Raw genomic sequence first — 16,669 nt, forward strand, 5'->3', positions numbered from 1 at the left:
CTCAGGGATAAGCAAATTTAGCAATGGAACAAAATAGAGGGCCCCAAAACAGACTCACACAATATACAAACTTCACATAGTACAATGGTAGCACTGGAAATCACTGAAGAAAGAATGGAAAAAGAAAATAAAATTGGATCCCAGCTCTTACCCTACATAGAAAGTAATTCAAAATTATATGTAAAGGCAATTTTTAAAATACAGGAGATTATCTTTATGCCTTTAGATTAGGGAAGGATTTTCTAAATAAAACACAAAAAGCATTAACTATAAAAGACAAGATTGATACATTTAATCACATTAAAATCAAGAACTCTGTTCAAAGACATCTCAAAGTGAGTAAAAAGACAAGCCATAAACTAAGAAAAAAATTAGTATTCAGAATATATAAGGAACGCCTAAAAATCTATTAGAAAAAGTTTTTTTTTTTTAACCAAAAGAAAGTAGGTAAAAGACACAAGTAGATATTTCACAAAGGAGAAAAAACACACGGCCAATAAACATATGGAAAAAAAAAAAAGAACAACCTCATTAGTAATCAGGAAAACAAATTAAGATTCCAATGATATATCCTTTTATATCCACCTGATTCCACCCCTACCCCCCAAAATAGTTGATAATACCAAGTGTTGGTAAGCTAGAACTCTTTAAGCCCTACTGGAGGGAGCATACATTGATTTAACCACTTTGGAATACTAGCACTATTTGTAAAGTTGAATATTCACATAGCCTATGACCCAGCTGTTCCACTTGTAGGTATGCCAAGATATACAAAAGAATATTTATAGTTTATATTCTCTCACCCCCCAAAAAGATTGGAAACAACCCAAATATCTGTTGAAGGAAAATGAATACATAAATTGTGGTATAGTCACATGATGGAACATTACACAGCAGTGCAAACAAGAGAACTACAGATACATATAACAACATGGATAAATTTTAGCAATGTCATACTAAGTAAAAAAAAGCAACTTGTAGAAGATTACATTATAATACCATTTGTAAAAAAACTCCAAAACAAGCAAAATTAATCACTATGTTGTTTAGGGATTGTAAATATAAATTATTTTTTCATAAAGCAAAGGAATATCAATCAAAATTTAGTTTAGTGGTTATCCTTGGGTGTGGCAGAAGGCAGGGAAATGGGTTAGGAGAATAGCACACACATTGATGTGATGGTACTGGCAGTATTCTAGGTGTTTTTTTAAAATATCACAAATTATTTTTTAAAATTGTGGTAAAATATACGTAACATAAAATTTACCATTTTAACCCTTAAGTGTGCAGTTCAGTGGCATTAAATGCACTTACATTGTTGTACAATATAAATGGACATCCATCATCAACCATTCATTTCTAGAATTCCTTTCATCTTGTACAACTGAAACTCTGAACATTAAACAATAAATAATCCCTCCCTCAAGCCTCTGACAACCACCATTCTATTTTCTGTGTCTATGAATTTGAGATTTTTAGTTTTCAAGTTGACAGATGGGCCCATGGGTGTTCATTTTGTTGTCAAGTTTCATAACTTGCATATACATACTATATACACATGCGCACATATTCTTTTGTATGTTTAAAATAGTACGTACCTTATTTTTTAATGGCTTTATACCTGGAAAAATAATGACAATATCCAAAATTGGCCAGAACATAAGTGCCAGCAAGCATGTAAACTCATAGAATTTTTTGGACATTTTAAACTTAACACACAGTAAAATTGACAAATATTTTATGGCTTTTGGGAGCTACTATGTTTTCAATTTTGGTTTCTGATTATTCATCAATAGTATACAGAAATATGATAAATTTTTGTGTGTTGACCTTGTATCCTTGCTAAATTCACATATTAGTTCTAGGAGGTTTTTTCTTATTATTGTTGATTCTTTGGGAATTTCTATGTAGACAATGATGTTTTCGGTTAATAAGGACAGTTTTCTTTCTTTCCAGTCTGTATGTTTTTAAAATTTCTTTTTCTTGCCTTATTGCACTGGCTAGATCTTTTGAGTATAATATTAAATAGGAGTAGTGACAGTGGACATCCTTGCCTTGTTCCTGATCTTAGAGAGAAAGTAGTCTTTCACCATAAAGTATGATGTTAGGTATAGGATTTTGTAGATGCCCCTTATCATGCTGAAGAATTTCCTTTCTACTGCTAGTTGTCTGAGAGGTTTTGTGTGTTTTATTTTAATTCAATGGCTGTTGATTTTTGTCAAATGCTTCTTGCATCAATTGATATGATCCTGTGGTTTTACTTTTCAGAATATTAATATGGTTTCTCAAATTGATTTTCAAATACTGAAACAGCTTTGCATTCCAGGTTTAAATTCTACTTGATAATTATACATTAATCTTTTATGTACTGATGGATTTGGTTTGCTAATAATTTGTTGCAGATCTTTGTATCTGCATTCATGAGGGACAATGGTCTGTAATTTTCTTTTCTTGTACTATCTTTGTCTGATTTTCATATTGATATATTTTTTTGGAGAACAATTTGTCAACTGTAACAACAGTCTTAGAAATGTGTGTGCCCAAGGACTTCACTTCTAAGGATTTATCTTAAGGAAATACTTAGAGATTCTCATTACACACAGACTTTGGGTTCAGACACACCTGGATTTAAATATAAACGCATCCCCTTACTAACTGCTTAAGTTCTGTGGCTCTGTTTCCTGATCTGTAAAATGAGGATAAGAGGACCTACCTCACAGAGATGCATTAGATGAGACAATTCACACACAGTGTGCAACACCTAGTAAGCTTTAAGTAAATGGTAGCTCTTGGTGTTATGTTATACTCTCTAGTCTCTGTAATCTGTCCAGATGGAAGGACATCATCTTTGCTCCCATATTAACTCCCACTTTGAATCTCCTTATTGGTGGGTATTCGATCTCCTCATCCCCGATTCCTCCGTCGTATATTATGCGTGCTAGATGTTGAAAAGGAAAAGGCAAACAAACAAAATATATATATATATTGTCCCTGCCTTCAGGGAGCTCAATCTATTAGAGAGACAGAGGCGCAAACGAACCAGTAACACGCAGTGTAACAGCACTATAACGGGGCGTCGGCCCATGGGGTAGCTGACCCTGGACGCACACTCTGAGCGTCTGTGTCTGGAGGCTGGGCCGTCACCGGAGCTGAGGGAACGGGAAGGAGGGCGGCAACTTCTCCAGCGTAGCCTCGGGTAGTGGTGGGGGACGTTCAGACTGGCTGTTTCCACAACAACTGGTCTAGCCACCCTCCTGAGGCCTCACTTGCGAGGTCTTCTGCGTCTGAGGAGGTAGGAACGGTCACTTCCGCTCCTCCAACCTCGGAGGCGCGCGGGCGCTCGGCCGTAACTGAACAAATCGAGCTCCAAGTCTCTGATTGGCTCTGGCAGGTGGCGGGGCGGGATGTGGCAGCGAGGGGCGTGGCCCTGCCGTCTCCCAAACTGGAGTCTTCCTCCCAGAGCGGAAGCCGACCTCTCCTGCCCCGGAAGTGCAAGCCTGGAGGTCGTGCAGGTGTGGATTCCTCCGGCGAGGCGGCTCCTTTCGAGATGCCGGGGGCTGAGGCCAAGGACTCGGAGTTGTCCGAGAGGATCGAGAGTTTCGTGGAGGCACTGAAGCGGGGCGGCGGGCGGCACAGCTCCGAGGACATGGCCCGGGAGACCCTGGGGCTGCTGCGCCGGATCATCACGGACCACCGCTGGAGCAATGCAGGTGAGGCAGGCCTAGCTCCATCGCCTCCCTCGCCACTTTCCGTTTTCGATCCTGGGGCGGAAAGTCGCCCAGGCCCTACCGCGCCCTTGCCGCGCTTACCCTCTCTCTTTGGACGACAGGGGAGCTGATGGAATTGATCCGCAGAGAAGGCCGGCGGATGACGGCCGCTCAACCCTCGGAGACCACCGTGGGCAACATGGTGCGGAGAGTGCTCAGGATCATCCGGGAGGAATATGGCAGGTCAGGCCCACGTCCTGGGCCGGGGGTTGGACCCAGTGACGCTTTTTGCATGGAGCCTTTATTGGAGCTGAGCAGCTGTTGTTGCCTTAATGACCACATCTCTTCCCCACCTCCCTCTTTGGGTCTTGTTGCCTCCATAGACTCCACGGACGCAGCGACGAGAGCGATCAGCAGGAGTCCCTGCACAAACTCTTGACATCCGGGGGCCTGAGCGAGGATTTCCGCTCCCATTATGCTCAACTCCAGTCCAACATCATTGAAGCAATTAATGAGCTGCTTGTGGAACTGGGTGAGTCCTGATCCCTAGGTGGACAGGACAGGTGGCAGGCAGATGAGGGAACAGAAGACCCTGGAAGTTGTTCATCAGCAGAGATGGGAGATAACCAGTCCTCTGGTTCTCGGAAGTTTGCCCTCATCCTGATTAGGAAGGGTTGGAATAGGTGGCAGACTAAGATAACCCTCTTTACATTTCCTTACAGACTAACCCCTTATCGACTGCAAATCCGCTGTGGCAGAGACTCTATTTGGGAAGAGCTTTATTTTTATTTTAAAGAAGATGAACCCCCGAAAACCACAGTTGATAGACTCTCCTTCACTAAACTTCCTCTTGAATTTTTATACAGACACACATACACATATACATATACATACACATACACACAGGCCACCTCCATCCCCCTTGTCTCTGTGACCCGGGAGAACTGCAGATACTTATTGCAATCAGCGTTCCCAGGGGAGGAAGAAGCCGGGTCTGTCTGTGCACTGAGCTGCTGCTTCCAAATTCCCCCCCCCCCCCCAATTTTTCTGCCATGGCCTCCCTGTCAGGTGGAGGTGTTGTGGCCACCTTTTGGAGGAGTTCTTTTAGGGGGAAGCTCTGTTTACCCCATGCTCAGCACTTTAGAATTTCCCAAATTGGACCATTTCTTGCCTAAATTCATTGTCTTCAAAGTCAATTGTAAAGAGCTGGTGTTGGGACCCGGCAGGGGCGAGGGGAGTAAGTTGATGAATAGGGGTGCTGCTGGGCAAGAGGGTAGACTGAGAACTTGGGAGGTGGAAGATCATGGAGGAGCAGGGCTTTTAAGGAAAGGTGACATTCTACATTAAGTCCATTGACCACATGTTACCAGGGTCTGCTAGGTGGGCAGTCTAGAGAAGGGCGTACATCCCTTTCTGTTTTCTGACGTGTCTGTCTGTGTTGTAGCATGGCAGTGTCATATTTTCCTTGAAAAACTGGCTTCTTGCAGAAGGGACAACGGAGAACATCGCAGCCCAGGCTCTGGAGCACATCCACTCCAATGAGGTGATCATGACCATTGGCTTCTCCCGAACAGTGGAGGCCTTCCTCAAAGAGGCTGCCCGAAAGAGGAAATTCCATGTCATCGTGGCAGAGTGTGCGCCTTTTTGTCAGGTACGGGGACTGCTGGAGTTGCTAAGAAAAATTTAAAATGAGAGAATAAAGGAGGCGTAGGTGGGCTCCATGCCATCTTTGAATTGATAAGCAAGGCACAGTGAGAAGACAAAGTAAAACACTAAGGGAATTTTCAAGTTGTTCATCCTGTTAACATTCTTAAACATTGGTTTAGGAAAGTTAGGTGACATATTTTTCATACCATATAAAGAATGAAACCTTTGTTTTTAACCTTCAAGACCCAGTTTAGATATCATCTCCTCTGGGAAACTGTTTTTCACGGCTATTCTTCTCCCCCTTCTCCCCAACCCTTCCAATCGAAAATGAATCAATTCTAGCTCTATACTACTTCCTACTTCAGTACCTCTATTATTATATCTATTACTGAATGTTAGAGTTTTATATATATGCCTCTCCTAAAAACTCCTTGAGAGAGTCAGTGGTATTCACTTCTGTAAAATAAAGGCTCAATAAATGTTTTCATAGAACTGGGTAAAAAAAGAAAAAGAAAAAAAAGAAAGTTGGGTGAGCTGCTAGGCCCAAGAAAAGATAAATATTGGTTGTTTTAGGCATCAAAATAGGGTAAATTACCTTGAGGATGACTGATGCTTGGTCTAACCTCACTCAATCTTTAGGTAAATAGTAGGTCTCCAAAAAAGGAAATATGTAAGGATGCAAGGATGTTGTAAAATAATGAGCTAGGATCTGTCTTGTCAGCTCTGCTGGATTATGCAAGCAAGTCATATTTCCAGTTTTGTGGCTGTCCTAGTGCTGCTGGGGAGTAATAAACATTTATTAGAGTCCCCTGGGCTTCCTCCCGCTTCCCAGAGAATACCTACCAGATGAGTTAGTTATCTGTTGGAAGTTGCGCGTTGGATATGTCCAGTATCACAGAATCCCCCAGAGCTCTTTCATTCTCTCTCACTCTTCCTCCCAGCATCAGCCTTTCTCTCCTATTGCAGGGTCATGAGATGGCAGTCAATTTGTCCAAAACAGGTATTGAGACAACTGTCATGACGGATGCTGCCATTTTTGCTGTTATGTCAAGAGTCAACAAGGTGGGTGTATTTGGGTTATAGTATGTCGAATTCATGAAGATTATACTTCTAAAATGTTGGTTCTCCACCCCCACCCCACCCCCAATATCCATGAGAAGAGAGGAAAGTTTCTAGCACCTTTTAAAAATACATACATGGGCCTTTTCAATCTATTAACTGATTTTGTTTCCCCCTTTATCTGAGTCATTGTTCCTCACTTGGAGGAGCCTCATTTTGGTTAAAGCATTGAAAAGAAATAAGTGGGACTAAGTTAAGTGTGTCAGCTGCTAGGGATCTGGTAAAGGGCTGCTCACTTCTGCTCAGAGAGCTTGGCGCTGGTGGATGGTGGAAGAAAGGCTCCCCGCTTCTCAGGAGGTATGACAGATAGATTTCCAGGAAAGACAGGGCTAAGAACAGTAGATATTGCAGTTTCCTGTCCTGTACTATGTTCATTCTTCCCTTGCAAACCCACTTTTATGCTAGAACTTGTGGTCTGAGCCTAGACTCCCTTTCCCTTGGGTGTACCAGTGTGTGACCCCCCCCAGTACACCAAGACTGAGGCTGAGCATTCAGGCTCTTGTGCCCAATGGCCTGTTTAAGGCTCTATTCCCAGGATGGCTCACGTTTTCTTTCCTGTCCCAAAGGTGATCATTGGCACAAAGACCATCCTGGCCAACGGTGCCCTGAGAGCTGTGACAGGAACTCATACTCTAGCACTGGCAGCAAAACACCATTCCACCCCACTCATCGTCTGTGCACCTATGTTCAAGCTTTCCCCACAGGTATGTCTGTCCGTCTCCAGCTGGTCTCTCGTCTGTCTCTAGCCAACAGAAGGAAGTCAAGGTGTAGGTCTGAACTCTGGGCCTTCAACCTTCTCACTCTGGGGCTTCTCTTTGTCTGCATTTACTCAATGGATTAGACCCAGTTGAGGCTGGAAAAAGCCACAGAAGTCTTGATCCAGGAAAAGCCATTGATAGTTACAACCTGTGAGCTTCAGTAAGTCAAAATTGTAAGGTCAGGACAATACGCAGTTGGGGAAGGCCCTTTGTTTACATTGCCACCACTTGCTGACACCATTTCTGAAAGTGCCAAGTAAGTTGAAACTAGAAACATAGAATTGGTTTTATTTGTTCCAGGGACTGTCCTCTGTAGCCTGAATACAAGAAGTTACTAAGGTGAAAAGCAATTTCACCAGTGATAGAAGCTACTTGCTTTGAACATATCAGCCTATCTATAGGTGTTTACTTTTTTAAAAATTGAGGTGAAATTCACATAACATACAATTAACCATTTAAAATTGTATAGTTCAGTGGCATTTACTACATTCACAGCATTGTGCAACTACCACTCTCTAGCTTCAAAACTTTTTCATCATCCCAGAAAAACACTCTGTACCTATTGAGTAATCACTCCCTATTCCTCCTTCTCCCCCATCTCCTAGTAATTGCTAATCTGCTTTCTGTCTCTATGGATTTGCTTATTTTTGATATTTCACATAAAAGGAGTCATACAATATGGACCCTTTTGTTTCTGATTTCTTTCACTTAGCATAATGTTTTGGGGCTTCATCCGAGTTGTAGCACAGTACTTTGTTCCTTTTTGTGGCTGAATAGTATTCCATTGCATGGATATACTGCAATTTAATTATCCATTCATCTGTTGATAAGCATCTGCGTTATTTGTACCTTTTGGCTTTTGTGAATAATGCTGCTGTAAGCCTTTGTAATCAAACGTCTGTGGATGTATGTTTTTTATTTCTCTTGGGTGTATACCTAAAAGTGGAAGTGTCAGATCTCTCTCTCTTTTTTTTTCTTTTTCCCTAATTCTTTTCCAGTTCCCCAATGAAGAAGATTCATTTCACAAGTTTGTGGCTCCTGAAGAAGTCCTGCCTTTCACAGAAGGTACAGAAGTTGCTTGAATGTATGTGGCACACGCGCTTGTGTGTTTTGGGTTTTTGTGTATGTGTGTTTCGGTTTTTGGTTTTGGTTTTGGTGGCCAATGGGATTGAATGCCGTCAGGTTGTGTTTTTTTTTATCATACTTCTTGTGGGGACTGTTCTCTTTAGCAGCTTAGAGTGCTTGGGGTCCTGATCTAATCCATGTTCATTTTCTTCTAAAACTAATATATTTTAGCTGAGTTATTGGGGCCATGGCGGGTTGGATCACCCAGCACTGACTGGGTTTGGCCTTGAAAGTTGTTTCAGACACAGGCGACAACCCAATGATAAAATGTTCTTGTTTTCGGCTGCTGCAGGGAGTCATTTTGGTACCGTAAGGTGACTGCCAAAGAAAGCAGGCTGTGAAATGTTACTTCTGAAACTCGCCTGTAGCCTGGACACCTTTGTGTGTTGGGGTCCATTTCTCTCACATATTCTGAAGGCAGCTTTGCTCAAAGAGCCTGCTGCCTCATCAACAGTTCGCATGGGCTTTAACACCCTCTTGGAGCAAAGCATAGTACTCGGGGTGCTGATTCTTCTTGGAAATTGAATAACTTCACCATTTATCCAAACATTCATTCTTTCAAGAAATATTTATGACTATTGAGTAACCACTGTGTATCCAACACTATTTCAGGCACTAGGGATATAACAGTGAATAACATAGATAGGCCCTGCTCCCCCAGAGTTTACATTATGTTTCAAAAGACAGACAAGAATATGTCAGGTCATGGGATGTTTTAGGAAGAAAACAAATACGAAGGATGAGCAAGAGAGAGAGTAATATGAACTATAATTAGTGTAGTGCGGTGGCGAGGGGCCAGATCTTGAAGGTTGCAATCCCAAATTTGAATATTACTCTAAGGGTTATCTATGGAAAGGCATTAGAGAGTTATAAGCATAGGGTGTATCATGATCTGAAGTCATCTCTTCTGGTTTGCATGTTGCTGCAGTTTCCCTTCCTTGGGGTGGCGAGTATACTTGCATTACTGAGCCTAGAATCTATAAGATATTTAATTATTAGAACAGGAGCCTTGGTTTTATCTTTTGCTCGTGTGATTACCTTTCAGGGGACATCTTGGAGAAGGTCAGTGTTCATTGCCCTGTGTTTGACTACGTCCCCCCAGAGCTCATTACCCTCTTTATCTCCAACATTGGTGGGAATGCACCTTCCTACATCTATCGCCTGATGAGTGAACTCTACCATCCTGATGATCATGTCCTATGACCACCACGCGTCCTAAGCAGAAGCTGCTTAGGCACACACAGAATGGAGTGGAGACTTCAGTGCCACGGCTGAAACACATCTTCCTTGTAATGGGGGAGTGATCTGGAGTCAAGCTGAGAAAACTTGATACTGATAATGTTCCCTGCCGTTTCAGTCATCCTATAACCAGGACGCACATCCAGGACTATTTTTTGCCTTTCAGGTCTCAGCAGAGCAGCAGGTCCAGGACTATTTTTTGCCTTTCTTGACCTATTGATTTTGGAGCCTCTTAGTGACTTGGGGCGTCTGTTTCAGGAACTTAAACTTTCTGGTTCAGTGGTGTGTTAAACACAACACTGAAGACCTTGCTGGGCTACAGGTTTTTGCTCAGAAATGACTGCCACGCCTTTTCTGAGGCTGTGCCAATAAAAGCTGCTCGAAGGTTCCTGAGTTGGTTTATTTATTGTCCTGCTCTGACTGAAGTGCCTGCAACAGCAGCAGCAGAGCCCTTTGGTGTTTTCATAGCGGGCAATAATCAGAGGTAACAGCCTAAAACAGAAATGCAGATGAAAGTATTTATGATTCCTTTATAATTGACTGGAATTCATCCCAAACAACTTGTTAATAATCCAAGACAATGGTTCCAAAATCACTGATCATCAGAATCATCTGGGAGTTTAAGAAAATATACAATCCCAGACCTACTGCATCTGATCTCTGGGATGGCACGTGGGAGTCTGCTTAGAGTGCCCCAGAAAAGGACCCCCTCATGTACTGTTAATAGGATTGTAAATTGGTACAACCTTTTCCAGGGCAATTTTGAGTCTTCTAGAATTATTTTTATAAGCACACAAAGACACAGACAAGAGTATCCATTGTAGCAGCTGTAACGTCACAGCCTAAGTGTCCAGCAATATAGCATTTTGTATTCTGTTAGTTAAAAACAAGACAGGTTTTAAAATAAGTATGATGTACCATGGAACATTATGTATACACTGCAACAGAGGTTTCAAAGGGCGGCTTGAGACCAGTGTCCGGATTAGACATTTTGGCTGCTTCATCTAGTATTTAATTTGAATTATTTACCAGTATTTTAAAATCTGGAGGTTACACATTAAACAAATTCAGATTTCTTGCTTCTGAAGATTTGGCAACTCCGGGCCCACATTCCCAAATGGCAGCATTTGGCTATAGTTGAGTAGCTTCTAATTCCATTAAATGGAAAACCCCCAGTTTTCTGCAGTTCCAAGCCATGTCCACTAAACTCATTTATGTTGTCTGCCGAACCCTTGTAGGCATCTGAGTGGTGACCCTTGTGTTAATGAATGGGATAGATTTGTAAGCAAGTCTATTTTATATTCTGTATAAAACCAAAATCAAGCTGGGAAAACAAGATGCAGAGCAATCTGCATGACATGACCCTAACTTCCTTAAAACAAAATATATGCATGCATAGGATAAAAGTCTGGAAGAATAACACCAAACGGCAAGAAGGAGGACAGCTTCTAATTTTATTTAGTGTGTTTGTATATTGTTTCTCTTTTTTATGTGTACTACTTTAGTAATTCTGTTTTCAAAAAGTCTCCCCAGGTTATCGAGATTATCTGGATGCCATGTTTGGGAAGTTTGGTCCAAAACAGGGGTCCAAGGTCCACTGAGTGTGCAGGGGGAACCCCCTGGGATGCTTGTCACAAAGCCGGCCTCCTGCCTCTTGTAGCAGTGTCTATGAGGTACGGGAGGAAGTTCTAGGAATCTGCATGTTTAACAAGCAACCCAAGGGATTTTAACAGGGCATTTGATAACCTTGTTTTGATAAACACTGGCCAGAGGTAGACGATGAGGGAAAGGCCTCCACTCTCTGTTAGCTACTTGACATGGGCGGATCTTTTCCTTAGGACTCTTATCTTCCCTGAGACAGGGAAAAGGCAAGACTGAAGAGGGTCAGTCTAAAGGACTGACCTAAAAGCTCTCTGACACAGAAGAGCCTGGCTCACTTAGGTCTCTGTCAATTATTTCTTAAAGCATCTAAGACCCCACGCTTTCTCAGTGAAGTGGCTTATAGCTACCAATTTCGAGCGATTGTCTCCTCTGAAGGCACCAGTTCTTAACGGCAGCTCACTTGGGTACGACCATGTGCTCTGGAGTAAGAGCAGCAGTGAGTCAAGGAACTTAAATCTGTTTCTGGCTCCAAAAGTGCTTTATGATGCTTGTCCTTTGTGCATCTTGGTCTCTGGGTCTAAAATTAGCACCAACATCCTGCCCAGGCAGAACTGAGATGGACGAAGTTTACCAGGGTAGAGGCTGTCTCTTTGGTCAACACTACAGTGCCTAGAACAGAACTGCACAAATGCGTACTCTTTAGAACCTCAGTCAAGTAAATCCCACAAAGCTGTTTATATGTCTAGTTTTTCTATTTCTCTCTCTCCCTTTTCCCAGTTGAGGAAGAGTAAATATTGGAAAGGGAGAACCTGTTCTGAACAGGGAGAAGCTAAGGAGTTTGTGTCAGCTTCCTACCTTATCAGCCTTTGTTTGGGCTTACCTCCCACCCCTGCTTTTGCAGCAGAATCCAGAAGCTCATTTAAAAACTGTTGTAGCTTGGAGAATTAATAGAGGATTCCATGGATGTGGAGGTCTTCCTGAATATGCTAAATAAACCAAGTTAGATCACTTACTCAATACAGTTGTAAAGACACTTTTTCCCACGGTTTATGTCTTCCAATTTGGACGGAGGGCAGGAAAGGCACAATTCCTGGAACTCAAATAAGGAATAGAAATTCCCAACATAGCCTCTTAAGAGAAGTCTCTGAAAAATACTTTACCAAGAAAAACTGAAGTGTAAAGTGATACCTCAAAGAAAAAAATGCTGGTACTCGCAAGATCATAAGTTTCACAGATGTGCTTCAAAACCACTTCTCAAAGTAATCTGTTGCAGCAGTCTTTGGGTTTATGAAGGCTGCCAGGCTCACAATTCCACCATTGAGCTCCATGACTCTGTAATACCGCATATGTAGAACTCGGTACATCAGAATGCTTTGCCATAAAGATAGTACCAGATGGTGATGTAATTATTGTACAGGCCGTACACTATCCACCTGTCCTTGCAAAAACTCCCTCTGCAGACATGCATCTAGTTGACACAAAGGAGCTATTTTGAAATGTGGTTTGGAAGTGTTTTTTTATCTCGTCTACTTTGCTTTGGATTATCCTTTCATTCACCAAACAGTTGTTCCAGGATGTTGTGCAATGGCTAAGCGATTACAACCAATAAAGAGCTATAGTCTAAGCTTTCAGTCTTCACAACACACAGCAGAGGGCTGCCTTCAAGCCTAACCACACTTGAAACGACAATCGCCTAATGTTTAAATTAAATATTGTGCTGACGAGAAGAGGCCTTTCAGTAGTGTTTTTGCAGGCATGTTAGTTACATTTATTTATTTATTTTATAAATTTATTTATTATTTATTTTTGGCTGTGTTGGGTCTTCGTTGCTGTGCGTGGGCTTTCTCTAGTTGCAGCGAGCGGGGGCTACTCTTCATTGCAGTGCGCGGGCTTCTCATTGTGGTGGCTTCTCTTGGGGATCAAGGCTCTAGGCACGCGGGTTTCAGTAGTTGTGGCACGTGGGCTCAGTAGTTGTGGTGCACGGGCTCTAGAGCGCAGGCTCAGTAGTTGTGGCGCACGGGCTTAGTTGCTCCGCGTCACGTGGGATCTTCCTGGACCAGGGCTCGAACCCGTGTCTCCTGCATTGGCAGGCGGATTCTTAACCACTGCACCACCAGGGAAGTCCCTAGTTACAGTTAGAATTAAGACCTGCCTAGAGAAGAAGGAAACTACTTAAAAACTTGACAAGGTTCCAAAGATTCATAATTTATATGTAAGATTCTGCAGCTAACTCCAAACTACCTTTTTTTTTTTTTTTGATCATGATTGGATGCTCCTTAGAGCAAGTTGTTTAGTCAGGCAAGTTGTACAGGGAAAGTCTGGCCAAATCCAGCTTCTTCACGCCGCTACTTGAGTCATGCTAGCTTGCTGGCTCGATAGATTGCAATATGTAAGACACTCAGATCCCCACAGGCTTTGATCAGGTTGCCTGAACTTTATCAGATGTTTCTGGATAAGATTGAGTGCTCTATGACAAATGGGCATGGGATGAAAGTGATTCAAGGGCTTGAAAAATCCTAAACCATAAGATAACTTCTTTTTTCTTTATCTCTTCCACAGTTTCTGCCTCAATACATTTAGAAGGGACTCACTAAATGTTACTGAATGATAAATAAATGAATAAATGGAGAGATAGAAGGAAGGAAGGGTTTATTTGGTGCAGATTATCCAGATTTTTGGTTTCCCAGGCTTGCTTTTCCTCTCTTCTGAGCCCACCTTTTTGCCATCTCACTGTTGATGAGCAACTTCAGCTGAGAAGGGGTGAAAATTGGCACGATATACAGTGGCAAACATACCAGTCAGTTCTCATTGTTAACCTGCTTTTGTGAAGGGTTTTGATGGAAGGAGGTGCACTTCAGTGGAAAACAGGTAGGGAGAGTCTGGTTCTTTGTGCCAGAAACTGCTCTTCCCTTCCTTCAGATATGCCGGTACTGGCCCCCACCTGAAGCTCCGGCTGAGCCTGGTTGTCAGTGCCGTCTAGGAACTGATGGGCTGCATCTGTTCTTGCTTGGCATGGCTTCCGCAGCCCCCTGCACATCTCTAGAACTTGGCCTTGGGCCCCTTCCTGCTCTGACCTGTTTTGATTGCCTTGTTCTTTTTACTATCTGTTAGGCTCAGATCCCAGCTGTTCATTTGTGTCTGACCTTTTGCCTTGCTCTGACGTCTGATTGCTAGACCCTCTCCGTTCTCAACTACTCATGGCGTTCCAGATCCCCAGGTGGGTTCTGGACTTTGCCCTAGCCCCCTCCCCAGACTCTCCTTTTCCTTCTAGCCTACACTCTAAGCTTTGCCTTAAGCTTTTCTGATACTAGCTCCTATTGCCATCTATATAGTTTTAATTCTGATGGTAGAATTGTTAATTTCCATTTATTTCAGTAATAAAGACATAGCTGTAACTCAGGGTGATTCCTACACTAGAGGAAGTTACCTAGTCTATCATTAGTTTCCTTGTCTCTCTCCCTGACTGAAGCTAAGCTTCTTGACGGTATGCACCTTTATTTCTCAATACAATTCTGATGAGTGTTTCTGACAAAGGAACTTGTTAAGAATGGCTTCGTTACACATCTCATCTCTCAAGTTTTACTCTCAAGTTAACAAAGCCTCCGCTAACCAGAATCAAGTACAGTTAAACCACTAAGTTTACAAACTGATAAATCCCTAATAAATTAAAAAGATATAGGGCAGTGTGGGTAATAATGGGAATGTGTGCAGTGTGAAGTCCTACAGACCTGGGCTGGAATTCTCCCTCTCAGCAAACCGGTTAACATCTCTGAGGTTTAGTAGTCTAACGGCAAGAGAGAGATACTAGTTTCCTAAGAGAACTGTTGTAAGGATTAGAGATCATGTATACAAAGCATTTGGTATACAGTGAGCCCTCAGTAAATGGAAGCTAGTATCGGGACTTCCCTGGTGGTCCAGTGGTTAAGAATCCACCTTCCAATGCAGGGGACGCAGGTTCGATCCCTGGTCAGGAAACTAAGATCCCACATGCCGCGGGGCAACGGAGCCCGTGTGCCGTGACCACTGAGCCTGCACGTTCTGGAGCCCACATGCCACAACTAGAGGAGCTCGCGACGAAGAGCCCGTGTGCCACAACCCGGACCCGACCCAGCCAAAGAAATAAATAAATATTAAAAATAAAATAAAATAAAATCTTAAAAAAAAATGGTAGCTAGTATTCTTGTTCTTGGAGCCAGAAAACTTGGCTACCACTCTCCGCTTTACTTATTAGCTATGTGATCTTAGAGAATATTTTTCAGACTTACTTTCCCACTTTGTAAAATGGGGAGAATAATACCGCCTTATCTCATGGGTTGCCAAGAAATTCAAATAAGTTATGCAAATATTATTTGTAAACCTTAAAACACCATATAGGTGTTAATGATTACCGTCATGTGTTTGAAGATTAAATGTATCTCTGCTCTTATGGCACCTGAGTTAAAAAACAAAACAGAATGAAACAGAACCCTAACAGGCAATAAAGATAATGTTAGATATTTCTGGCTAATTGGTTGGTTTTATGCTGATACATGCTACTGAGTTCATAAATTATTAAGATAGGATAATTATCTCGTGCATTGCTAGAGTCAGGCTGGGCAGGATGATTGGTTACATGATTTCTGGAGAACTTTTTCTAGTCCTCTGCTGTTCTCAAGAACACAGGGGTTTGAGATTATTAGCAAGACCTTGTGAAATCGCACCCCATCACCCTAATATAAGAAGTATTGTAATGCTTTTTTTTAATCGTACAGATTGGTCTGACCTAAAAAGATTTTTAAAACTCCCAGGACAGGGCTTCCCTAGTGGTGCAGTGGTTGAGAATCAGCCTGCCAATGCAGGGGACACGGGTTCGAGCCCTGGTCTGGGAAGATCCCACATGCCACGGAGCAGCTGGGCCCGTGAGCCACAATTTCTGAGCCTGCGCGTCTGGAGCCTGTGCTCTGCAACAAGAGAGGCCGCAATAGTGAGAGGCCCGCGCACCGCGATGAAGAGTGGCCCCCGCTCGCCGCAACTGGAGAAAGCCCTCGCACAGAAACGAAGACCCAACACAGCAATAAATAAACAAACAAACAAACAAACAAACCTCCCAGGACAGCTGACCTCCATGTAGCTCTGGAGAGGGGAGACAGAGGTCCAGAGGCCACGGCACCCCACCGGGCCTGGAGGCTGAGCCCCTGAAAATACCCTCCTTTCTAAGGCTAGACCTCCCAGTCTATGAAACCACTTATACGTATTTAGAAGAATAAAGGCCAGTGGTGCCTATTCTTCAGGGTTCCAATTATGTAATTCTACAAGGATCTACGAGGCTCCCCTTGAAAACTAGTGAAGGCTTTCCCTAAACCTTCTGTGGATGCACTACTTCATCACTCCCGTAAGATTCACTGCAGGGCTGCCGGCAAACGAATTTTTCTCCCGTAAGCACAAATTTGTTTCCTGTATTAAAAAACGAAGAAAATCATTCCATTTGCTACA

The 16,669-nt window shown here is 42.7% G+C and overlaps 1 protein-coding gene across 1 annotated transcript; it reads left to right on the forward strand.

The window, feature by feature from the left end:
- Positions 1-3,489: 3,489 nt before the first annotated feature.
- Positions 3,490-9,984, forward strand: EIF2B2 (eukaryotic translation initiation factor 2B subunit beta). The gene is made up of 8 exons (XM_059914678.1): positions 3,490-3,710; positions 3,830-3,950; positions 4,091-4,239; positions 5,195-5,358; positions 6,321-6,416; positions 7,040-7,177; positions 8,230-8,296; positions 9,402-9,984. The coding sequence occupies exons 1-8, from the start codon at positions 3,548-3,550 to the stop codon at positions 9,557-9,559; spliced, it is 1,056 nt and encodes a 351-aa protein (XP_059770661.1). The 5' UTR covers positions 3,490-3,547; the 3' UTR covers positions 9,560-9,984.
- The last annotated feature ends 6,685 nt before the right edge of the window (positions 9,985-16,669 follow it).

The sequence above is a fragment of the Balaenoptera ricei genome, chromosome 2, assembly GCF_028023285.1.
Source record: "Balaenoptera ricei isolate mBalRic1 chromosome 2, mBalRic1.hap2, whole genome shotgun sequence".
NCBI classification, from domain to species: domain Eukaryota; kingdom Metazoa; phylum Chordata; class Mammalia; order Artiodactyla; family Balaenopteridae; genus Balaenoptera; species Balaenoptera ricei.

What these genes read in the sequence shown, in the direction of transcription:
- EIF2B2 (XM_059914678.1), top strand. Translation starts at nt 3,548, where the DNA reads ATGCCGGGGGCTGAGGCCAAGGACTCGGAGTTGTCCGAGAGGATCGAG. An exon ending in ATCCGGGAGGAATATGGCAG is followed by an intron (nt 3,951 to 4,090) that starts GTCAGGCCCACG and finishes TTGCCTCCATAG; the next exon opens with ACTCCACGGACGCAGCGACG. An exon ending in AGTGTGCGCCTTTTTGTCAG is followed by an intron (nt 5,359 to 6,320) that starts GTACGGGGACTG and finishes CTCCTATTGCAG; the next exon opens with GGTCATGAGATGGCAGTCAA.